At 38.8% G+C, this 25,466-nt stretch overlaps 1 protein-coding gene across 13 annotated transcripts in view; it reads left to right on the top strand.

The window, feature by feature from the left end:
* Positions 1-25,466, top strand: part of CEP350 (centrosomal protein 350) — a 74,665-nt gene that overhangs the window by 17,447 nt on the left and 31,752 nt on the right. For 7 of the 13 annotated variants that reach the window (XM_083845800.1, XM_083845799.1, XM_083845796.1 and 4 more), the window contains 20 exons: positions 280-896; positions 1,428-1,538; positions 5,458-5,571; positions 8,563-8,706; positions 9,890-10,542; positions 11,183-11,304; positions 12,847-13,910; positions 15,471-15,624; positions 16,822-16,985; positions 17,954-18,140; positions 19,536-19,756; positions 19,873-20,036; positions 20,814-20,972; positions 21,176-21,310; positions 22,198-22,370; positions 22,697-22,816; positions 23,109-23,275; positions 23,790-23,986; positions 24,508-24,692; positions 25,370-25,457. In XM_083845800.1, coding sequence (XP_083701926.1) covers positions 280-896; positions 1,428-1,538; positions 5,458-5,571; positions 8,563-8,706; positions 9,890-10,542; positions 11,183-11,304; positions 12,847-13,910; positions 15,471-15,624; positions 16,822-16,985; positions 17,954-18,140; positions 19,536-19,756; positions 19,873-20,036; positions 20,814-20,972; positions 21,176-21,310; positions 22,198-22,370; positions 22,697-22,816; positions 23,109-23,275; positions 23,790-23,986; positions 24,508-24,692; positions 25,370-25,457 — 4,939 coding nt within the window. The remainder of the gene's footprint in view (positions 1-279; positions 897-1,427; positions 1,539-5,457; positions 5,572-8,562; positions 8,707-9,889; positions 10,543-11,182; positions 11,305-12,846; positions 13,911-15,470; positions 15,625-16,821; positions 16,986-17,953; positions 18,141-19,535; positions 19,757-19,872; positions 20,037-20,813; positions 20,973-21,175; positions 21,311-22,197; positions 22,371-22,696; positions 22,817-23,108; positions 23,276-23,789; positions 23,987-24,507; positions 24,693-25,369; positions 25,458-25,466) is intronic. The other 6 variants (XM_083845803.1, XM_083845801.1, XM_083845806.1 and 3 more) reach the window with 6 other exon arrangements.

Here is a 25,466-nt window from a genome sequence, read left to right as displayed (position 1 = left end):
GCTTCCTGATTTTTTTTCTTTGTGCCCTAATTCAGGTTTTCAATTTTATATATATAGTCCTGTTCAGAGAGTGCAGAAAGTACTTTAAATTTTGAACAGAAACTTCTTTTGGTTTTGTTAGACTTGCATTATTAAATATATCATGCTCAAACTTTAAAACAGCTTGCCTTTAAAGTGGAGACAACTCATTCATTCAGTTAATGAGCATGCTTATAGGTGGCTTGGAAGGTCCTACAGTTGTGCTTCTGATGGTGAAGTTTTTCTTCCTTTTTGTTACAGCAGGGATCCGTACATTTCTCTGTCGTATCACGGTTCCAGCCAATTGGAGGCCAAGCAACTTCTGTCTAGTTTGGACTTCAGTGAAGCAGAAGGGAAGACTGAAGTAACGGGCCGTATGATACATGACAGAGATGAACGAGATCTACACAGCAGAGATTTTGAAAGCCCGTCATCTTCTGCTGCAGATGAGACTGTTGTTAGGTATTTGAATGACCGACCAGCAATTGATGCTTTGCAAAATGGGCCATTTCTTAAAGCTGCCACACCTCCAAGACTGGAAGAGGAAAAAACTAGTGGCTCCAGAGGAGATGAGTGTAGCACTAAAACTCCTCTGAGCAACACGTCCCAGGACAGTGAACTGAAAGTGTCTTCCCCTTCTACCATGAGTACTTCTAGTGCTCATAGGCTGGAAATCTTGAAACGGCGGCAGCATGATGCTAAGTTGGAGAAGCTGAAGGAGCGGATTCGAAAGCAGTGGGAGCATTCTGAAGAGCTGGGTGGCAGAGGACAACACTCAGGATATGCTGAGCAACCTGTAGTGATCACAAATGTGGAGAATGCTGTTACTCCCAAAGTGAGGAAAGTGGCAGCTGCACCTGCTGCTCCAGCATACAAAGGTATGGAGGCACAAAATCCCCCTGTTAGTTATTCATGGTGAAGGAGCAAAGATCAATTAGTACAGAAACATGTCAGAGCATGGAAATGAATCACTGCTGTGTTTGGGCCGTACTGGAGTGGATAGAGTGGTATGCTCACAAATACGGTCAGGAAAGCAAAGAAGTTCTTGTCACTCTACGGAAGTGTGAAATCCTTCAAAATTCTTCTTGTGGTCTTACAAATTACTATAAAAAGTAACCTTGCTGTATTACTATCTGGATTTATTTTGATACGTTTTTTACATTCCAAGATGTTAGTAACACTATGGACTGAGGAAGCCTTTAGCATTTTTAGTAAGTCTTTTCTTCATCCAGTCTGCTGTTTTTGAACTATGAGTAGGCAGCAGACAGGTATATTGCTTTCTTTTAATTTATTATTAGAAATTCAAGTAGTTCTTTTCTTACTTGGGAATTTCCCACTCTCTCCATCCCCCAAAATATTTATTTACATCTTAAACAGTTATTTTAAACTCTTAAATTGTTTACTTTCAGGTTTCAATCCTGCTGAAACAAAGATTCGCACTCCAGATGGGAAGATCTGGCATGAGGAAGAATTTCACATTAGTCGGGACCTGTATAGAGATATAGCACTCCAGTTAACAGGTGATATGCAAACTGCATTTATTAAGCTACACAGCCTTCTCTAAGAGGCAGAGACATTTATTTGGCACAAGTCTACAAAGTCATGGAAACAAAAACAACAACAAGAAAAAGAAACAATGAGTGTTAAATACATTGTACTTCTCTTCATAGGAGGGGTAACTTGTTGAATGATAACAAGAAAAATCCTTCTTCATCTTTTTCTAATTAAAATATTTTAATAGAAAATCAATACTGAAAAGAATCAAGTGATAGCCATCTCTGAAACAGGAATTTTAAAAAGTCTTTAATAAAACAATTTTTGTTTAATTTCGTGACTTTATACATGTTTGCATGAATGAATTCAATTTCCTGTTGAAAAGGACAAAACCAAATCACTTCTGATTGTGGTGAGACCTTTGGATTGTCTCATGGGAACAACTCTGACGTTTTTTGCCATTTTTAACACCATTAGAGTGATATGTGGACTGTATATAGTATGTTGAAGCCTGAATCCTGCTTCCTTCAGTGGTGTTAAATTGTCAGTCCTGAAGCTACTGGGGGAATTGTTAGTACAGCAGTGGTTTAGTTGGAGTGCAGAGGTAGGTAAAGGGAGAGGGAGGGCATCTGCTGTGGAAAGTGTCTGGGATCTGCTTGTTTAAAGTGCAGTAGGTAGCCTGCATTAAAGGGGTATGTCTTCAGCTATATCTGGGGATGAGATTATATGGCACTAGGTTGATTTCATAACTCTGGCCTTGTAGAATTTAAGTGCTTTTGTATGAGAATAGTCCAAATCTTGAAGTTCTTGGAGAAATTTGTGTCCCAGAGTTTTGTACACAAAGACTTTTTTTTTTTAGAGGCTCTCCGTGGATTCCAGAAAACAGAACGTTCAGCTGTGTCCAGCTTTCTTTCAAAGTGTTTGGGTCCTCTGAATGGACCCAAGAAGAAAGTAAGATTTCTGTTCTGCAGAGGCTATTAGGATAACTACTGTGGTGTTATTTAACTACAGCTCCCCTAAGAAGGGTGAATACAGGTAGAGCAGATAGAGACATAAGAAACTATTTAAATAACCCAGATTTTATTCCCTCTACAACTTTGTCACCTTTGGTAAGGCTTGATTGAAATACGGGAGGAGGGACTGCGTGGCTTTGCAGTGGTAAATTAACAGACCATTACCACTGGAGTTTATTCCATGTGAAAGTGTGGGAAGGAGTGTTGAATACTAAAAGCTTAGAAAATTGTTACTCATTCCTCTTTACTTGATGACCTTTTGCAAAGCATTAAATACTGTTGTTGGAGATTGGATACACAGGAAGAAGGATTTTTTTTATTCATTTTTTTTAGGTAATGAGCTTATTTAGCAGCACAGGATTTTGATGCTTAAAACTGAGCAAAGATGATAAAAATTGCTGCAATTTCCTTTAAAGTTGAGCTGCTAAAAGACCAGAGATGTAACACATGCTTTATGTTTTCAGATTTACTGCTCTAAGACCCAATCTTTATTCATTTTGCACTCTGGAAAACTGTAGTACCACTGACAGCTCTTTTCTCTAGGTAATCTATAGTAGGATACCCAAGTGGCTTTTTGATTTGCTGGACTGGTTACAGTGAAGAGCTGTAAGGTTGAATTGCTTTTGACTGACTAAGCTGGGGGGAAGGGGTAGAGATCAGATGAATAAAAAGGAAGGGAATGGCAAATAACATCCCCTGAGAACCTCTAGTTTTGAAGCTTAAGAGTTTGCTTATTACATATTAAAAAATAACTTCACATTGATCAAAACATATTTAAAATTAGAGGAAAACGCGATGCTATTGTAAAGCTGTAGGTGTCTTTTTGTATGCTGATAGTGTAGTGGCTCATATGGAAATGATTAGACTTCAGTTTTGTTTTGCTTGTACAGCTTGAGATTTTTTTTCTCGGTCTTGCTGAAACAAAGATTCTGATACCAAGAATTTTTTTTGGAATCATTCAGAAAAAAAGTCCAGAAGGGGCAGCCACTCCTTTTCAATAAAATAATTCTGCAAATACTCTGTCCAGCATTAGCTCATGTGTTTAATGCCAAATTTCTTAAACTTTTAGTCTATGCTAGCTTTTTTCTTAGTTTTGGCAAGCATAATATGAATGGTTCATGAGCTCTTTATAGGAATCTGAATTTTTGAAGTTTCATTATGTCCAGTTAAGAGATCCAGTTAAAAAGGTAGGCATTTGGATCGTGTTTTCAAAAGACTTCTGTCTGCAAAAGGAACAAGCTGTGTGTATGTTCAGCCATATGCCTGTTCTGCTGCCATGTGTAGAACAGCTGTAGTGGAATGTGTCTCCTTTCTGACCTGAGGAGATTATATTGAATAGCTGATTCCGAGTAATCAAATGCTGGAGCTGCACATAATATGTACTGTAAATGTATTTTTAGCCTCTAGAATTATCTATCCATTAGTTAATTCTGTAATAAAGTTACAGCAAGTGGATTTTTGGGTGTGTATAATCACTAGTCACTTAGATTGAAACTATTCCATGATCTCTAGTGCTTAAATAAGCTGTAAGATTTCTAATACCTGCAGAAGCACTGTTATTTTCTGCAATGAGTTTTTTACATGTTAGCACAGACCACGCAGAGTATCTTTACCAGTTAGGCTGAAGGATATTATATTGATCCCAGGATTCCAATAATTTCGTCTTAAAGATGTTCAGAATTGGCGTCACTGAACAAAATTGCTGTAATACGAATAGAGTGAGTGGGAAGCAGCTTGTAGTTTCCTGACATCAGGAAGGAATTGTCTGGCACTGAGAGAGGTGAGGAGACAGAATTTCTGCAAGTGCAGTCACTGAGGCCTCTGGTACTTGATGCATTGATTATCTCTTCCCTGTCCTTGTTGTCAGGCTTGAAAATAAATGGAAAATTGGTACGGAAAGGATGTAGAGGGGGAGAAAGAATCCTCAAATTCCCTTTAGTATCACCTGTTGTTCTGACTCTGATCCTTCCTATTGGTCTCCATCAGAGTGGATTCAGCTGAAATTAGATGCTATAAAAGCTGGTATTGGCGTCAAATTGATAAAACTTCGTCTTGATCCGTGTTGGATAGAGGAGCAAAACAATAATAATAGTGGCCATGGCATTTCTTAGATACAGTCTGGTTTTACTGGGATTAGGAGAAGTATCTTGCCTGCTGTGGACTGCTGAGACTGAATGTACAGCTTGCCTGTCCTTCCTGAGCTCTGTTCATTTTTGCTTTCTGCCTGTGGCAGCTGGGAAACCCAGTCAGTGGGGTAGTGACTGAGCCACATCCGATTTTCCTTTTTCTATGTAAAACTGTAAAAACATGGTAAAATGACTTTATTTTGATAAGTGTTCTTGGCACCTCTAAAGCCTAAAACCTCATGGTGTCGTAAATGAGGGCTTCAGTGGTACAGAATAGTTCTGCATCATTGGGTGAATTCTGCAGCAAATGTTGCAGGAAGAGCAGACGGGTGTCCTGTCTCACACTGCGGCTTGGAGGCAGCGAGCAGATGTGCTCTCATGCGTTAATGTGGAGGCAGCAGCCTGGGTACATCAGCAGTGAAGGAACTGGGTGTTCTTACGGAACGTGAATGCTCTAAAATGGAATGATTACAGTAGAAGAGAACAAAGAATTGTTCCTAACTGTCAAAATAGCATTTGAGATGGAAAATGAACTTTGTAAAGATCTATTACAGCTTTGCTGTGGCTTCATTGTGTTCCAGTGCATAGGTAAACAATACTTGATTCGATATTTTTGTGCTATAAGAATACCAAAATGCTGGGCTGGGAGTAGTTGATCTGAGTATATGATCTGGGAAAGTCAGTGTTTCTCTGAGTATTGTGTTTCTCTGAGCTTCACTTCTTCAAGCTAAATGTTGAGGCAAGCTTGCCATTATATGTTCTTTCCCATGAGATATCATCACTCAACAGCTCTTTTTTATTTTTAGAGGATTCAACAGTGAAAGAAAAACCTTGTGAGAGAAACAAAGAGAGAAAAGCAACCAGACCAGTGCGGAAAGTTCAAAAACTGACGCGGTCGGCAAGTCCAGAGTCCAAACAAGGTGACTAGCTCTAGGCTGTTGTGTGTGCTTCAGAGATGAGTTTTGTCTCAAGAAATAAAGAGAAATCAAGCCTCTTGCTTTCAATACCTTTGCAGATGTGCAAAAATGTTGTGTAGATTGTATGATGCATTGAAGATGTGTATGTTCTTGTTCCCTTGGTTGTGTGTGCTGGTTTAATTCTTGGATTATTTTAACTTTCTACCTTTCCACTTACTGTTTAGACCTTATGGAAACTGCTGGTGAGCGTATCTTTCTCAGGGGATATCCTGAGGTGTCTGTCAGGCCAATGCAGACGAAAAGTAGCCGTAGCTTTGTCTTGGATCCTGCTTCTGTTTTGTGTGGAAACTTGTTATTGCCTGCCCTACAGCTCAGTGAATAATGCTGAGCCAGAGGAATGGAGATGGTACCAAAATGCTAGGACTTGGAGAAGGGGTAGGGATGGAGCCAGTGGGTCTTGCTGAGTTGCCCTCAGTGAGGATGCTATTCTCGTATATGATTTCTCCTGATTTGTCAGTCAGGAAGCAAAGAACAAGATTCCTTCTGGTTCTTCTCTGGCTTGGTGCTCTGTTGCTCTTCCATACCCTGTGTCAGATTGTTGCTGTCCTTCAGTTCTGGCTTGGCCTGTTCTTGGTTGTTTCAGTTAGTGAACGATGTACAAGTACATTCCCTGACAAATCTTACAGATCTTGGTATGTGAAAAGAAATGTTTATTTCTTTTACCAGCTAAGGTGTGTGGTGTTCTTTATAAATTATCACTGTTGTAGTATGTTACCACTGTGTATTAAGTAAAACAGAACTCTTTAGAGAAGGTAATGTGAGCAGGTTACTGTAAAGTAATGTCTTATAGTAGGAAATGAAATTAACTGGACATGGAATCTGTCAGTGCTTCTTAGTTTTCCAATTATGCTATTTTTTGATATTGTAAGTAACAAGAGAATCAGGAAGACTTCATCTGCTTCATATTTGGTTTGAACTCCCATATAAAGTAAGCAGTTATGAATGCAATCACACTATGGAGTAATTTTGTTCTTTAAATATGTGCAAGGTTAGTTGTCACTTGCACCTCTTAAGGTTTTATATTTCTCCTTACGTACAGCGACCCATAATCCGTAAATGTTTTATTGAAGAAGGCCTATTAAAAAAAGGGTACTTTAAAAGGAATAAACTATTGCAGAAGGGTTTTGAGAGTGAATATGCATTTTTGCACACTGTAAGTCATTGAGCTGCATGCAGGTATTTTGTTGTGATAGGAAACAGAAAATTAGCAGTCAGTATGCTGATCATTTCATTCGTAAGGAAATGTACTACACCAGTGTAAGTATTTGTGACAGTCCCAAAGGAGGGAGGAGAGATTGTCACAAGTTTTAATGGTATTGATTATCCTCTGTAGTGGATTAAATGTGAACCAGATTTAAGTGGCATATCAGTGGTGATCCATCCTTCTCCAGCCACAGTAAGAAACTGCTTAACATAGCCAAGGCTATAAATAGCCACAGCTCATGTTCTGCTCTGTTAGCTTGTTTTAGGTCGAACAGCTGACTTGAAGTGGAAGATGAGACTCCACGCTGTCTTTTTAAATGTGCACAGAAGTAATTGAGAATTACGAGTCAGGCAAGAGAAGCCCTTTGGCTGATGAATCTCTTTGAAAGAGTCCTGTAGTGACATATTTCTAATAACAGATTTATAAAATACTCAGATTCTAATTTACAATGCAAGTGATAAGGACTGTTAGTAAATGAATAGTGGGTTACAGACTCCTTACTGAACAGATTTTCTGGCTTAAAAAAAAAAAAGTGGGGGATGAAGGGAGAGGAAAGAGATTGAGGACTGTGATTGCCAAAGCACTATTGATCTGGTCTCCTGGATTTCACTTTAAGTTGCTTTGGTACCATGTTTTCAAACTCCTGTAGGGTCCTGGAGAACAATCATTTCTTGTTTGTCTGTTGTGTTCAAGCTGTAGCAAATGAGCTTAGGCAATCCTGGTAGGGACAAAAACTGAAATTGAATGATTAGAGATCAACAGCAAATAAGGTATTCAAGTTAGGTATCTTTCTAGCAATAAATATTTCGGAGTGGTCTGAAGTAGTTTATTAATACTTTACTCTTTTATTTGATGCTTTTCTCCAAAGTGCTTTAAGACATTTCAAAACATGATTAATAATATTTGAAGTTAGTGGTAGGAAAGATGAGATGAATGAACTTAGCATACTAACTATAGATACTCCAGTACCAATTTTTCTATTTGAATTATATGTAGTATGATAAATAATACTAATACCATTGTGATTGGGTTTATGCCATCTGCAAAGCAGCCTGTTGTGAATTAACTACCAGCTAGTAGGGTAATATCTCATTTTTTTTCAGTCAAGGTACGGAAGTGTCAGCTAGAGGATAGTGAATTAGCATTGTGTAAGACAACTGCTGCTCAGTACTTTTTAACCTCCTCACGAGACACCTATCTCAGCAATTATCTGTAGAAATCTCTCTTTCGAGTTCTTTCTAGGAAATGCTTCATCTTCATATTAAAAAGATATTAGCTTTGTTCTTTACCCTCCACTTTTGTATTTGTTCCTATTAGAACATTTTAGATCCTCTGTCTTTTTATTTACTTTATTTTCCTGTCTTAAGTGGAGATGAACAGCAGCTTCTCAGTCCTCTATAAATGTCTCTCCCAGGTAACATTTGCTTGTAAGTTTTAGGCCTATATAACCCTTTCTCTTTTTTAGTTTGGTTTCATAAGGCTGTAATGTTCTGCAGTATATTTTGGGTTTTCACGCTGTGTTATGTTTAGGCAGGAAGCACTGGTAGTTGTGTGATTCAGCTGTTGGGTGTCTTCATGGTACATTGTTATCATGGCCACCTAACTGTAGCTGTACCATGTACACAGAATTAAATGGTACAGTAATGATTGACTGTTGCAAGAAATACTGCTTTTTGATACATTGGAAAATCCATCTTGTGGTTGAATTTTATTTATTATTTATTATGCAGGTGGAAACTATGTAATAAGTGCATCCTCCTGGCGGGAGGGACAAAAGCTAGTAAAAAAGATATTGGGTCCAGCTCCCAGAATAGAACAGGACAGAAGAGCTGTATCTAGTGACAGAACAGGACGAGAGAGAGCTGCTAAGTCTGGTGAGTTGTACTGTACTTTATCACTGTGCTTTTTTCATTGTTCTTAATTTATTGTATAACTTTGCATGTCTGCAGAATTATATAGATGCCTGATATGGAGTGTAATTGGTTTCTTATTAAAATAACTCTATTTTTAACTTGGGGGCATCCAAGGAGAGAATTTTATTCACATCCATGCATAACCTCTTCCTGGGTGGATTCTGAACTTTTCTCGGTGCCATAGGAAGTCAGCCCTGCCCATGCAATTGACCTGCAGCACATGCTGTGAAGGTGCTCAGGAGCTCTGAGAAAGATAAGATATAGGCTGCAACCGGAAAAAAACAGACCACTTGCACTCTCTTTGCCTCTTGAGGTTAGTGAGGAAAGGAATGGCTAGAAGTGGTCCACAGACCAGATGAATTTTCCAGATGTGCTGCATAGAATACTCAAGCTATGGTTGGACATCTCCTCCTTTTAAAGGAATGATGGTTCTTCTAGATACTGTATAATGCCATCCATAGGCGTCATAAGTCCTTCATTCATTATTCCACTAGACCTTTTCAGAATTTGTCCAGAATCTCAGACAGGGCAAATAAGCAGCAGGTGGTAGCTACTGCTATTCATATTCCTCTGAGGTGTTGAGGCTAGTAAGAGGATAAAGGGGGTGAGCTCAGTTTAAGCAGAGGCTGCTGAATTCAGACTATGACACTAAACATTTGAAGCAAAAGCACATTTACAGTGAGATCTGCATAGGTAATACCATGCTGGAGAATTGCAGTTGAGGTGACTAAGCAGTGTTTTGCTATAAAGCAAGGGAATCTTTCCCAAAATACTGAAGAAAATTAATGGAATTGTTGGTGGTGTGTGCTTCGATGTCATTAGAAAAAGAGGGGGTATATTATACCAATTTAGTTAAACTGGTGAAAATACCAGTCTAAGGCTGTTTGTGCAAAGTTACATGTAGTGTTAGAACTGGGGAAGTCTTCGCATGCAAGAAATAGGTTTTAACAAAATGAGTTGTAAAATTTTAAGTGTGCCTATCACCGTTTCCGTTTTATGACTGCACTACTTGCCACGAGTTCTTATCACTACAGTATAGCTCGCTCCTTCCCCATCCTCACTTTCACAGCTGTTTCATTGATAGCATGTAGTTCCCAAGTTTGATTTTTACCTGAAATATTTCACAAGTCTTACTCTTCAACAGGCCGTATTGGAAGGACAGGTTCAGATTCTAGACTGGATGTTACACGGAAAACCTCTTCAAGAAGTTCTGAACGGTCAAGGAGCAAAGTACGGTCTGAGAATAATTTGAAGAAACTGGAATCTGCTCTTCCAGATGATAACCAAGATGATCATACCTCTGTAAATAAAGACTTCCTGCCCTTGGAGATCCGTGGAATTCTCGATGACTTGCAGTTGGATTCCATGACTACAAAACAAGAAAAAAATGTGGAAAAGCAGAATCAGAAGTCTGTTTTGCCTGCTCAAAACGTTAGGAGCCACAGTCCAACCAAAAGGAAACCAGACAAGGTAGCTGCTAGTGAGGAGCCTCAAGTGATCTCTAAGAAACGTCACTATGATACAGATGAGGTTCGTCAGTACATCATCAGGCAGCAAGAGGAGCGGAAGAAGAAGCAGAATGAAGAGAAGAAAGCACAAAAGGAGGCAACAGAACAGAAAAACAAAAGGCTCCAAGAACTCTACAGAAAGCAGAAGGAAGCTTTTACTAAAGTCAAGAGTGTGCCTCCTCCTGAGCCTTCAGCAGCCAAACGGTTACAGGAAACTTACTCTAAGATATTGCTGGAACATACGTTTTTAGAAGAGCCATCTCAGCTGCCTACAGTGCAGGAATCACAGGTATAGCTGATTCACTAACAATGTGTTGCAGTTGTTTGCAAGAATAGGAGGTCATATATCTAGGAAGGTCATGGCTTGTTCTGGTCTGCTTATCAGTTGAGAGAACGGACACAAAGTTGTGTGGCTTTTGCTTAAATACACAGAACATCCTTGCTGCTTCTCAGCACAGCAAGGCCTCTCTTGAAAGGTGAATGGAAATAATCTTTCTATTATAAATAGAAGCAGAGTTCAGAACATTAAGTAACAACAACTGTAATGGCTGGCTTTTAAGAAAATTGTAAACACCTGTCAAAGGGTGAATAGAAGGGCTTTGTGTGAAGTCGCTTTCAGTCAGTGAACAAACTTGTTCAGCAGTGAGTTCAGTAAGCTTGCTAACCAGAAGCTGAATGTGAAGGAAGATTAAGATATGGTAAAAGATTAATATCAATTTGATGTGTTCAGCTGAGCTAATTTAGTATATGAGCAAAGCTCCTTTCCCATTCTGCTGAGACACAAACATAAATGTCCTGTGTTTTTAAATCTTTGCATGGTAGGAAAGATACTATACTTAGAAATTCAAGCCTTTTCAATTTTAATGAGATGAGCTTCTAAACTCTACAGATTTCTGAAAATGCATTTTTCTCATTATATTCATTTGTAGCCCAAACCTGGTTATCAGCCATCTGGGGAATCTGACAAAGAAAACAAGGCTCAAGAACGTCCTCCTAGTGCATCTTCAAGTAGTGACATGTCACTGTCAGAACCGCAGCAGCCACTACTGAGGTGAGACATTACGGGCCTTTTCAGAGAGAGGAAAATATTCTAGATTTCAACTCTAAGAGAGATGAAAATATACTAGCCTTTTACATTCATATTCTATAGAGACTAATTGTCAGTTTGACAATCAAATTGTCAGTTACAATGTTTTCTCACAGTAAGGAAGAATCTGATGCAGAAACGCATATGAAATTCTTGGCTATTAGTATTTATTGAGTCTATAAATAAAGTGAATGGTGGGTGCTGCTAATCTTTTGCTGACATCAGAGAGATGTGCGTTTCAAATTGGGAGACTATTTCCTCTGCTGTTGCCAGCAGGCGAGAGGAGATGACCGTATGAATACATCTGCTGTTTTTTCTTTTTTGGTTTGTTCAGTGTTTCCATCTCATCTACTGTCTTGGAATCTTGCCTTTTTTAAAAAACTCTAAAGTACCAAAAACCTCCGCTTCAGCTTGGAACTAGCCTTACCCTGTTTCCTATCTTATCATTTTCCTGTTGATAATTGTTTGGTGTCTTGTCAGAGGCTTTTTCTTACTGAAAGTTAATGTGCCTAACCGAACATTTAGGTAAGGAATTGAAAATCATAGAACTTCTTGCACGTCCTTAACTGCTCAGTTGTGCATATGTCTTCATTTTTAATTACATAATATCTATGCATAAATATAAACCGGCTTAGTTATCTTAACCTTCCCTTGTTCAAATCCACATTGACTTTGTAAATTCTGTGAGGCTTCTTTTCCTTCATGAAACGTTCAAAGAAGAGCCAGGAATGCTGTGTAGTATTGTATATAGAATAGGCTGCTAAACTATATGCTGGTAAGTATTTTAGTGTTACGTTGTAAGGAAAAATAGGTGTAGGTACTCGTAGGGAGGGAGAGATGCAACTTAAAGGACTGCATATGGTATGTTGTGAGGCTCATAATAAACAGATTTTTGTGGGGGACTTTTCCAGGATTCCTAGTATTCAGAATACATGCAAGTGATAGCAAAGGAAGCTCCAAGGCAGCAGCTTTGGAAGAGGTATATCTTTCTACAGAGCTTTTATCATGCAAATGGTAGCTACCTGGGAATAAATAAAAAAAAAAAAAAAAAAGGTGTCTTACAGCACTTCGAACATGCTTGCATTTCCAGTCCTTTCTAAGTGTTCATCATGTCATGTAAGCGACAGCATGAACAGCTCCAGTGAAACATGGACTGAGTACAGCTGGAGGGCGAAGACTAGGGCTAAGAAATCCCATGTAGATGAGGGGAAAAAAAGAGAAGTTTCCTCCTTTATGAAGTCAGGAAACTTTTGGAAAAGGGTTGCTGCTGATTATGAAAACCTTCTGCTTGTTACATCTCTACAACACACATTACACCATAAACAGCATTTCAAATTTGGAAGGTGCTCTGCTTTTTATAACATTCTGTGCAACTGTTTTCTGTTCCGTTCCCTGCCCCTCTGATTCCCAGAAAGAATTTGTAGAAAATAAATTTGTGACAATGAGACTTTCATCTAAAATAACAGTACTTGTAAGTCATCAACTTAAACATTTTTTTCATTTCAGAAGTGACTTGATGGAGCCTCCCTGGGTACAGCCAGACAGGTTGAGCCCAAGAGTCCAGCTCTCACACCCACAAGGTCTCACGGGCTCAAGTGGAGGCCCTTGCTCCCAGCACTGGACTCTGGAGCAGGTGGGCCTTTTGTCAAAGGAATGTGATGCAGTGTTGGCAGGCAGGAGGAGCCACGTTACACCCGTGGGCTCGCTGACCTTGATGTCTCAGCCATACATGAATTCACCTGCTGCACAGCAAAATCTCTTAGGAAAACCTACTGCTAACCAATATAAGAGCAAATTAGATCGGATTGAGGCTTTGAAAGCTACAGCTGCTTCCCTTTCTAGCCGAATTGAGAGTGAAGCCAAAAAGTTGGCTGGGGCTGGTATCAATTATGGCACCATGTGGAACTCAGACCATGAATTTATGCAAGAAAACCAGGACGATGGACGGTGGGCAAAGGCTGTGAGTCCTCCTGTGAGAGAGGAAAATGAAGATGCTTTTTCAGCCAGAATCCAAAAAATGCTGGGTACCTGTATGTCTCATACAGCCTTTGATGACAACCTTCCTGGGGTAGGCAACCTTAGTGAATTCAAAAAGCTCCCTGAGACAATCAGGCCTCATACTGCCGCAGTCAGCCTTGGAATGAGGTCCCCTGCCGGTCACCGGCATGAGGGGCTACTGGGACATTTGTCCAAGAGACAGACCGACTCCCTGGGCCGTGAAAACCAGGCTTATGGGCAGAACAAAGCTGTAATTCCTCAAGAGTCCAGCATAGACTCCATCAGCGAAGGGCCCCTCCTGAGTGATGGAAGCCTCTCTGAGGAGGAAGGAGGCCAGCACAAACAGCTGCCGCTGAAGATGCTGGAGGCATTGAAAGAGACGGATTTCTGTGTTCGGGAGAGAAATGCTTTTGAACCCATAAAAGAATTTCAGAAGGAAGCTGAGAAGTATTTGCCGCTTTACACTCAGACAAGTGGCATGCACAGCAAGGGGCCGTGGGAAGAACTAGCAAAGGGAAGCCCGCACAGTGTCATCAACATCTTTGCGAAAAGCTATCAGCTTCATGGAAAGGGTAAGGAGAAAAATGGAAGAATTATTCAAAGGTCTTTTGAATTACTATTTTCAGTTCTGTTCCGTACATTTGTTAATTCACAGTTAAGGAATGGGCTTTGAGATGCATTGAACATCAGTCTGCATAATGCTTTCTCGCTTGACTTTTGGAGGATAAATGATCCATTCCCCCTTTTTCTTTTGAGATTGTGTTTGGTTGCTGTGTATTTCCAAATCAGTCATTAATTCATATTCATATGTTGGATTGTATGTGTTAAGGACTCTCATAGTTACAGAACTATAAATGTAAATTTTACATTTACTGTATCCAAAATTGCATAAGGAATCTAAATTTCTCAGATTAAGTTTGGAAATCAGTGTTTTACGATGCTTAGCTTTACTACATGCAGTACCAAACAGTGCACTTCTACAAGCCTGCCAAAAATCTCCTTGCCATAAGCCACTTATCTGTGTCTTTTCCCACTGTTTATCTCTACTCTGTGCAAATACCGTTCTTTTAATTTTTTTTTTTTTTGACTAAGGTATATTTCATACCATCTTCCCAGTTCCTAGCCTGGTAAGGTTATAAATAAATAGAAGTAGAAAGGCCCTTGTGGTGATGAAGAAAATAGTCCTGCCATTTTTGGCTTTAGGTTTCTTTATTGTGTGAGTAAATGGAGCTGCCAAGGAGAACAGAGCCTCTGGTTGGGAATGTGCATCCTCCAATTATGTAGGCACTTGAGATCATCTGGAATTAACGTATCTTCCTGTTGTCTTTCTTACTTAATTTAAGGCAGAAAGATGAAATGCATGCTTTATGCAGCACTTACTTAGTGGCATAAACATGAGTGCTTGCATTATATATGGAGGTCTCGCTACACGCACCTTGTGGTGGATTATTAAAAACATGTAACTTCTGTGGGTGAATGGTCTGGACTTTATTTTGTATCATTGTTCAGATCAGTTTTTTGATAAATGTCTAAAAGTAGTGTAACCCATTCACTCTTAATGAATTAAAACTCCTGTAACAATATCTTAAGGTAAGATTTTAGTGTATTGGTACTTAAACAAGCACAGGTGTTAATGTGTTAAGGCATGCTTTACAAAAGTCTCCTGCAGGGTGCTTCATTGACTTTTTCATTTCCTTGTACAATCTTTTTCATTTTTAGTACTGTTCTCTTACCTTCAATTCCTCATTTTGAGGAGTGAATGGTTTTTGAGAAGTTAATTTTTCTTTTTTTTTCTTGATTTTTTTTTAATGTCCCTTAAATATGATTGCATTTAATTTTTCTGCAGATGACTGCACTCTCAAGCAGTTAACCTCTTCAAAAATATTTTATCAGGAGTGTGTTAATGAAGTGGAGTATTCAGTAATTTATCAAAACAGGAAGACTGCCTATTTTGTGTTAAAGCTTCCATGGGATATTTCTACTGTTGTTCTCATGATCTTTCTTGTTTTTGAAAGGAAGCATTTCTAACTCATTGTAATTGGAGACATTTTAACTTCTGCAGCTTTATTACCTGTTTGATGGATGTTGCTTTCAGTATTATTTTTCTCTTCCATTCTCTTCGTCCCCACTAGTGTTTGATGAAAGGTCAAATGGAGGCTCTTCCCTTCTGCGCCCTTTGCTGCCTGCCATGAGCCCCCCAGAAAGTATTGTTTCTTATGAAGATGATTTTGCCTCATCGCAGGGAAGTGGCACTTTAACAGACAAAAAGATTGCACGTGATCTCAGGTAACTGTATGTTAGACTTCCTGGAAAAAAAAATCAAAATGCAGAATTTGAGAGAATGCAAAATGTGTTTCATATGCTGCACAGCTTTTCTGATATGCTGTATGGTAACACTACTCAAAGTGGTCAGGTATTGCCTGAGGATCTTGCAGTTAATTTAGCAGACAGCGCAGCTTTTAGACACAAAGGTTAGAGTCGAGTGCTTCTGACCTTTGCCTGATTTTCGTTATTCTTTCCATAGTCTGGCATGTAGCATTCAGCAATGTTCTGACCCTTTGTAGTCAGGTGAAAATCAGTTCTCCAACTTGTGTGGCTGTTAGGATGCTCAACTGGTTAGTGTTTGTAAAACCTATGAGAGAGGTAAGATTTGAAAGTGTTAAAATATGTCCACTACTTCGTAATTTCAGAAAAAGCCTGTAATTGCTGTTAGTTTTAGTAATACGGGATAATGGATACATAAATCGGCTGTAAGAACTTTTTAAGCCGTTTTCTTCAGACTAAAATTTGAAGACTATTAGTCTTAGACTTTCCATGTTTAGTGGCTTACTGCTGGATTCATGTGGTTTCGTGAATCTTCTGAAACCTTGTTTTGTAATGAGATACACTTGCATCTTTTGTGCACCTTTGGGAAGACCACACATAGTGTGTATGTGCTGTTAATTTTTATTTTTAAACCTCAGAAGGAAGGAGAGTAGTAGACGCTTTGCAAGCTGAAATTCTAAGTTGCAAAAAATGTTTTCTTTCCGAATGAAATTCTTGATAAGTCTTCTGTTGGTATTATTTAGTGTATGATACATTACCCCTTTTTAGAAATCTTTTATGAAATATCATTATTGAGAAATGCTCATATTTCTGTCAATTTATTGATGATATTAAGTGCCCAGAGATGCAGTCATAGTCAAAGTCATTCTTGTGTTGTCCAAGTCAGTAGACAAATAGCTTTTAAGAGTCTGCATTGGAAGGGATGGTTGTTATCCATCTGTTACTGATCATATTCTTGGAAGTATATTTCAGCATGTTGAGTATCGTGTCAAAATTCCTAATGTCTTGAATGTCATAGTTATTAATTTCAAAATTGATGCTTTTCAAGATGGGCTGTTTAGTGCAGTTTTAGTCCTTTCTCTCAAACTTCTTGTACACAGTGTAATGGGGAGGACTTGGAAGTCTTTAGTTAATCACCGTTAATGTGTTCCTTTTTAGTGTTGCTGGCAGCAGTAATTCAAGCATTCAGGAAGAACTTTCTAGTAGAAAGTCTCCCCATGAATCTCGATCTGTAGAGCTTGCTTCTCAGCATTCATCTGGACCAAGATCTGCAGCATCTTCTCGCTCATCTGCCTCCTCTAAAAAGAGGGGGAAAAAGGAGCGTAAGTGCAGCACTTGACTGTAGGATACGTGTATTTTTGAGGAAGGTTTTAAGGTTTTCTTGGTATGAAAATTGTGGTCTGTCTTTGTGTCCAGAAACCAACATCTATCACTGATAGGATAATTTATTTATTCATCTAGTAGTTCTTTCCTAAATTTTCTTGACTCATATTCTTCTCTCACCTTAAAAAGTAGTTGTCTGAAACTAAATAGCAAGGAGGTTATAAACAATAGTGATTTTTTTCCCCTCCTAATACATCTTTCTAACAAATTAGTTAGCTTTATACTTTAATATCTTATGGCAACTGTTTTCAGGCTCTGAATTGAGGTGCTAATAGGGTGCTAAGAAATTGGGGTTACAGCCACATTTATGGAGGATTTTGCCTGTATGCTTCATCACTGGATCACAGTTTTCTTTGGTGCATGAATGATAGACTGTACAAATAAATACACTCTTCAGTAACTTCTACATTACAAAGCACGAAGAAACTTGAGATTTGGTACACTCTTGCTATATAAGCAGTGAGTAACATAAGGAAAAGCTAGGTTTAAAGCCAATAAAAGAATCAAAAAAATAAGATTGGATGTCCCCAATTACCTTTGTTTCATATTTTTTCAAAATTTTCTAGCTTACCAAAAGAAAGGTAGGCTTTATGCTAATTATGAGTATTGAAAAACTCAAATGCCTTTTTTCTGTGTTTAAACTGAGAGTGTGCTGAAGTGAAAGCTGGGTGATACTTTTTTTTTTTTTGACAGTGGATGCAATATGCAGAAGAGAACTCTCCTGTAGGAAGCCGTCGCATTTACATTTCTTGCTTGTTGGATTTGCATACTTGTAACTCAAAGGCATCTTTAAATGTTGGGGGGGGGGGTAATGTTCACAATTATTTGTTTTGGGGCTCCTGTTGGCTAGGATATTCATACTTAGAATACTAAATATAAATTTTTTGACAACCTTGTTCATACTTAGGGTTGGAAGCTTACCATGGAAGTTCTCACCACTTTCCGGAAGAAGATAAAATGCCATCTGAATTAGAACGGGGATCCCAACATGCAAAGAAGTCCTTATCGAGTAGTAGAATTTCTAATAAGGACCATGAGCAGAACCCAGATACAGACAGCACATTAGAAAATTTATCTGGACATTCCCTGCTGAGGTAATATGAACCTTGTAAGACTGTATGTGAGTATAACTAAGATGGGTTGTGTGTTATGGCATGCTACCAAAAATAACTGTGTGTTTAGATATAAAAGGGAAGTAACAGAAACAATCAAATGTTAGTAAGACGGACACTCTAATGTGTACATAAGTCTGCCAAGTTCTATGAGCTGATGCTTTAAGAGAGGAGCTGCACCTCAGGAAAGTGTGTACAGGAAGAAAAAATTACTAATTTTCCTGTTGCATCCTCTGTTTGTCTGGCTATGAATGCAGTTTGTTTTTTTGCTAATTGTGCAATGAAGACAGTTATGAAATACACTCAGTGTAGTTTTCACTGCATGTTTTTCTAAAAAGCAACAGATAATGGTCTTTCACTCTGTGAATATAGAATGGTTCTGAGGTATTGACTTAACGTTAGTGGCTTTCACTGATAGTATTGGGTTTGAAAGGTTCTTTGCCCTCTTAAGATGTGCCAAGTATGTATAGCTAAAAGTCTTCCTAAGGGATTTAAACATCCACTATTAACTCTTCTTGGCTTAATAAAATTAGAATAGTAAATTTCAGAAGTGCCTGCATCATTTTCTATATGTTTGAAAGTGAGATATTTAATTTTCTATTAACAAGAAATGCTACAGTAGAATTTTTAATGACTCTCTAAGTCAAGTTTTGGCCTTCCAGCATTTCATTGCATGTTGGTGAAAGAGATCAAGACATGGTGCAGTGGCTTATCTGTCAGCATACTAATACAACTGTTTGCTTTTTCAAAATACTGCTCATGATATTCTGATATCAAATATTGGCCTGATTTCCTGCAATCAAAAAGTTCCTCACCCAAATTCTTGAAACAGATAGGTAAATGCACGTGTATATGAGTGTGTCTTGACTTTCAGATGCCAGCTTCCTAACAGCAGATACTGAAAGTGCTTGCCTAGCCATTAAGTGTTTTCTTAGCCAGATACCAGACCAAATTTTGTTGAAAGATACCAGACCAAAGAATCCCATTCACATGAGGCAACATTATTGATGAGGGTGCTTGTACTTTCTTGCCCATATTTTAATGACCCCTGCAGGTTTTGCCATAAATGGCAATCTTTTTTCTTGGATCAGAACATGTGGATATCGTATTATTTTTTTCATGTATGCTGAGAAGATGTAATACTTGAGGAAAAATAAAGGTGCTGTAGCAACTTAGCCCTAAACTGGAATGTAGGTGCAAAACCCATTTCATGAGGCCACTTCCTAAAGCAGACTGGGCCTGTGCAAACTACAAAAGAAGAGGTCTTCTGCATAGATCTGTTCAGTGTGTATAAATGAAGGAGCTTGGTTTGTCATCTTATCGAATAACTGGACTTAAGAGAATACTGACTTGTTTCCATCTTGATTTCTCCATCAGTTTCTCAGACAAGGGAAGATCCCAGAAGACGCCAACTTCTTCCCCATCTCCAGGTTCCCAAAAAGTGTTGCAGTTTGATTCTACAGGCAATACAGCAGAAAGAGCCAAGTCACCTGCTGGCTTTTCTGGAAGTGCAGCATCAGGGCTGAAGCCTAACCTAGCCTTCTCTGACTTGAGTCTGGGAACTAGTAGGCCTGCAGCAGGAGCAGCCTCAGCAAGCGGTGAGTTCTTCTGTTAAAGCCATACTAATTGCAGAGCTGTTACGTTTTTGCTCTTTATTGTATAATGTGGGGCACCAAAGTCCTGTGAAGGCTGACCACTAAGTCCTGTCCTGCAGGATGTATGCGCTTCTCCCCTGCTGGTCTTCAGCACCGTTTGTCAGCAGAATTGAACTACCTTAGTGCCATCGAGGAGTCTGTCCGACAGCTTTCAGACGTAGAACGTGTACGAGGCATATCACTTGCCCAGCAGGAGAGCGTTTCTTTGGCTCAGATTCTAAAGGTAGTGGAAAAATATTTCCTTGTATTAACATTCCTATTTTTTTATTTTGTGAGAAAATTAATCAAATTAGGTTGAATTATGCTTTTGTTATCAATGCAGAAAAATCCTAATGGGCATGCTCAAGCATCTCCGATGAGGTCCATTTTTTAGGATTAATATCTGTTTACTTTTGTATTTATGTTGACACCAAAGAACTGGTGACTGTACAATGTGTCATTAATATACCATTAGCTAGAAGCACTGCTCTGGTTGTATATGTCAATAAAATAAAGATCTGACTATTTACTGGGTTTGATGTTGCTTCCTAATCATAGAGTGGTCGGTGTTGGAAGCAACCTTAAAGGTCATCCAGCTCCAACCCCCTGTCAAGGGCAGGGATACCTTCCACAAGATCAGGTTGCTCAAAGCCCCATCACTGATGCCATGCATTGTGGTTGTTTAGGCTGGATCATTTGTCGTATTCCATTGAAAGGATGGGTTTGGTTGAAATTTCCTTATGCTGACAAGATTGCTTGTTTTAGTTTGTTGAATTAAGTGATTTCAGAAGTCTTTTTTTTTTTTCTACACTATGGTGGAAGAGTAGGAGGACTGTGCATAGTTAACTGTCTACTTAAAAGGGAGAATGTCAGTCAATAGGATAAAAATTTGACTTTAGCAGAAAAGGCACCAGTAAACAAGACCTAGATCTAACAAAGGTAGTTGCAGCAAGTGGCTAAGGCAAAAAAGTTCTTTGCATTTACCTTCAGTGCTTAAAACTTTTTATTTCCTGGTCTGTAGGCACAGCAGCAGCGCCATGAAAGGGACTTAGCCCTTTTGAAAATCAAAGCTGAACAAGAAGCTTTAGAAACTCAGAGACAACTGGAAGAGGCAAGGCAGAAGGCAGCTCAGGTAATGCTGCCCTTCAAAAAATGTGGAGTGTGTAAGAGGCAAAATGCTGTAAGTAGATCTGTGCCTATGAGTATTCTTAATCTGAAGCTCTGAACATACTAAAATGGTGAAGGGGTTTAATATATCTTAAAATAATAATAATTCTGTCTGGGGCAAATTTCAAAGTTTTTTTCTAAGCTTTGAGAATTAAAACAGTACATATTATAGACAGAAAATTTTGACAGGCTGAAATCTCTGTGTTTTCTGCATAGGTCCATGCAGAGTCACTACAACATCTTGTCCAGTCACGGCAGGAGGCTGTAGATGTGCTGCAAGAGCCCACGTGCAAGGTTGTAGCCAAGCAGGCAGAAACTGCACTTCTCACTACAGATGCAGCTCACCGTGAGGTGAGATCTTGACTGAAACAAAAAGTTGTTTTAATTTTAGTATTAGTTCAAATACTGCTTTGCCCCTGGGTTATTCTCTGTTCAGTATAGCTTCTTTGCTTTCATAACATGCCAAATGATAGGACTTCAAAGGAGCTTTTCTGGTATCAATACTTGGAATTTGGTCAGCAGCCTTAAATCCCTGTTCACGTTTCTTAGGATCTTCCAGTTAACTAACCATTCAGCAGTTTGTTCTTCCAGGACCGATTGGTTATAGTGAACATAACCTCTTTAATTTGTAAGCATTATACTCCACCAAGTTTGCTCCTGTATCTATATCACATGCAAATCACATTAGAAAAGCAAGATTTATGACTATCTGTTGATGTAAGGCAGCCAATTTTAGACCTGGTAGTTTGCATGATGTTGGAATTTACATTTGTTGCTCCCTTTTGAGGGGAAATAATATATCGGACTTTTGGGGTAAGATGCACTTTCTAATGCAAATGAAAATGTTGTTTCCAGCGTGCTTTTAAAAATTAATTATAATTAGGTCTTTGCTTTCTTTTTGATTTGCTTTGCATTCTTGCTCTGCTCTGTGGAGATCAGTGTAGTGAACAGTTTGGTTAACTTGATGAGAATAAGATACAGTAATTGGTGTCTTGTATCACATATCTTAGCTTCATATTAACAATCCCACTCCCCATAAGTTAAAGAATATGGATCTATAAAGCAATATGCACCTCTTCCAACCAAGGCTGACATGTAAGTAATTACAGGCATCTCAAAACTCTTACGTGTTCATTCAATAAATCAGTAAATTGCCTGCAAGAATGACTTTTTTTCAAAAACATGTTGATGCTGAGAAGCTCATTATATTCCTCTTTTTTTTTTTTTACTCTACTCAGATGATAGAGTTAGCTCGAACCCAGATCTCAGACACTGTAAGTGCTCCAGCTGCTCCAGTCACCACATTATTTGACCACCAACGGCAGCATCACTCAGAGTTCGTGAAACAACTGAGAGCCCGAACTGATACAAACAGGTTTTGCCAAACGTTTCACATCTTGGGAACGGGGAAGTAAGATTTGTTAGTTTTTGCTTAGCTTACTCTTGAAGAAAACTATAAGATGTCACATTAAGTGAGCATTTAAGAAAAACTTAGATTCCATCTTTACAACCTTAATAGTGTACCCTGAAAGTGAGATGCTAACCGATTCTGTGAAGGTCTATATAAAAGAGTAGGAAAAAGGTGCTCTGAGTGTATTATGGGATGATTTAACTTGTCTAAGGTTTTAAGTGGTCTTTTCATAAGTTCTAGCTATTACTTCTTCTGATAAAAGTATATGGAAACTATATTTTTCTTTAAGACAACATAGATTTACCAAAACCACTTTTCTTTCTCAGGAAATGTGAATCTGGTGCCATGTCACAAGGTAAAGAGGAGATGGGTGACTCCAAACAGACTTACTCACCAGTGTTTGATAGTTATTCAGAATCCTCAAGATCAAAGGTTCATGATCGGAGGTGAGAACAGATTAGATTATGTGTTTTTTCATTTTGTTTTGTTTTTGCTATAAATAAGAAATAAATTTTTGAAAATACTTGCAAAGTGGTATTTGAGACATTTCCTTCAAGTGTTCTTTTTGTTTTTTTTAAAGAGGTAAAGGGGGTATTAGACCTTCAGCAGGTAAACCTGTCTTAGATTCCAGAGCTCAAAGATTTACATCCCTACTGGCATTTGCTTTGTCTTTAATTAAATATTTTGAAATGTACAAAGTAATATCTTAATTAAAAAATATATTTCTTGATGAAACAGTAGTACCAGCAGCCGCCAAGAGAGTCCTTCTGTTCCATCTTCTAAGGAGAACGAGAAAAAATTTTCCCGTCGTGAAAAGATAACTAGCAGTATTGAAGAGCAGGCTCATACTGGTGTGGATGATTCCTTGCCGAGTGATAGTATTTTATCACTGCCAGATGAAAAAGGTTAGCTGTATTTGCATGTGATGAATCTGAAGGTGGTAAGGGTTGGGGGGAGGCAGGTGCTGTTTCAGAATTAGTTTCTGAAATAAATGAGGGAATATGCATAAAGAAAGCTGAGCCCCAGCTGAATTGGTAGCCTCTTAAACAGGGGACGGCACAGTGAGACTGGAATCTTTTGAAATTTTGCAAATCAGAGTGATGGAGTCTGTGGGCTGTTCTACTTTTTGCTGTAACCAGATGTTCACTTGCTGAATAAATAAGCTGAACACCAGATGTTTCGGGAGCCTCAAAAATGTGTTTATACCTGTATACAGAATTCTATTAGGTCTTTTTAAGCTAGATAATAGTATCATGTCCTCTAACTTAAGGTCACTCTTCCAAAAACCCTTTTTTCTGCATTAGTCTTCTCCGTCTTTCCTGCCCCTACCCATCACAAATTTACTGGGTTGAGACAGAGTAAAATGGCCTTCGTGGTACACACCTGAGCATTAACCCACTTCTGTGATTTCTTCCTCAGATTCCGCTTCAGTTGCAACAGAGTATTCCCTGAAGTTTGATGAGTCCATGACAGAGGATGAGATTGAAGAGAAGTCTTTTCGGTCTTTGCTGCCCTCAGAGAGTCATCGTAGAATTAACTTGGAGAAGAAACGGGGTAGTCGTGATGATTCTGATGAGGAAGTCTCCCCAGAAAAAACAGCTCTGTCGTCTATCAAGGTAGGTCAATCAACCATGGTTAAGGTAAATTAACCATGCCAGTTCAATCATGCTCGTGAGCTAGGTGAGCAGTTCTTTGTTGCTTGTGGTTTACAAACTCTGGTTCCTTGAGCATCTGAAAACAAAGTTGTATGAACATTCTGGATGTTACTGTTGTACGAGTGAGATGATTTGTATTGTGGGACAGTCCATCCAGGCCTCTACCTGTTCTCTAGTGGCTTTGGAGAAGAGTGATTTTTCTGAGGTAGGTTACAAAAGCCCAGTGGATGAATTCTTCTGCTATGCCTACTCACAGCTAGGAGGTGCAAGAAGATGCTTCTCTCTGCCCCATGAGAGGACATCCCAAAACTGTTATGCAGGCAGTGCAGAAAAAGCCGGTCTACAAAAGCTTAGAAAGAGAAAAAAGCTTCCCTTCTTGTATCTAAGTGTGTGCATGTGTGTACATGTGCACACAGTTTGTAATTGAAAAATGCTTTGGAATTTCTGTTATTAAATCATGCCAAATTTGTCTTGCCTTTCAGGAACTAAGCATGCCGTTCTCAGGGGGACAAGATAGTTTCTCTAAATTTACCATGGAGATGGTACGGCAGTACATGAAAGAGGAGGAAATGCGAGCAGCTCATCAGTCCTCACTACTTCGGCTCCGGGAGAAGGCTCTGAAAGAGAAGACAAAAGCTGAATTAGCTTGGCTGGAACATCAGAAGAAGTAAGATAGCGCTGAATATACCTTGTTGCTAACTGACCATTTTCTTATACTTCTACTTAATTTTTTTGTGATGCTTTGCTTCTACCCCACTCCTCCCTCATTAATATCAGTGGTTGAACTTCTGTCATCTGTAATCTGTGCAAATGTTACTATCACTTGAAAAGAGCAGAACCCAGTTTGTAAGTGTGCTTTGATGTTTACACTGAACATGGCTTGATACAAGAATTTTATGGAAATAGTACAACATCCAATGTTTGTTCTTAGAGAAGGTAGTTCTTATCCATTTCTCTACAAGTCTTAATTCCAGAATGTATAAACCTATCGCCTGGTTATGATTTTACTATCACCTGGTTATGCTTTTATTTGCTTGATGTCTATTTGAGGTCTCCTTAGTTGACTCAGGTGCAATTTCATGAATCTGGGTATGTGTTGTCATTAATGATTTGTTTCCAACCTTACATATCTTTGTCCTGAAATGCTTTTTGAAGTAACCTAGAGATACTCCTCAGTGGTGACCAGACTTAATCAATAATGCTTTTTCACGATCATTCTCTCTGTATGAGAGAGAGACCAGAGACATTTCCCACCAGACACTTCATTCCAACTGCTTTATCATTGTTGGCCTGACAAATGATTATAAAGTAGTGACCTAGGTGTCCTTCTTTTGTCTTTTTCAGGCATTTGCGAGACAAGGGAGAGGATGATAAGATGCCCCCTATTCGAAAGAGGCAGCGTGGTCTGCTGCTGAGATTACAGCAGGAAAAGGTAATTGAT

The sequence above is a fragment of the Anser anser genome, assembly GCF_964211835.1.
Source record: "Anser anser genome assembly, chromosome: 8".
In the NCBI taxonomy this organism is placed as follows: Eukaryota; Metazoa; Chordata; class Aves; order Anseriformes; family Anatidae; genus Anser; species Anser anser.
Note: the sequence above shows the minus strand (reverse complement) of the source record. Positions and strands in the feature narration are given on the sequence as shown.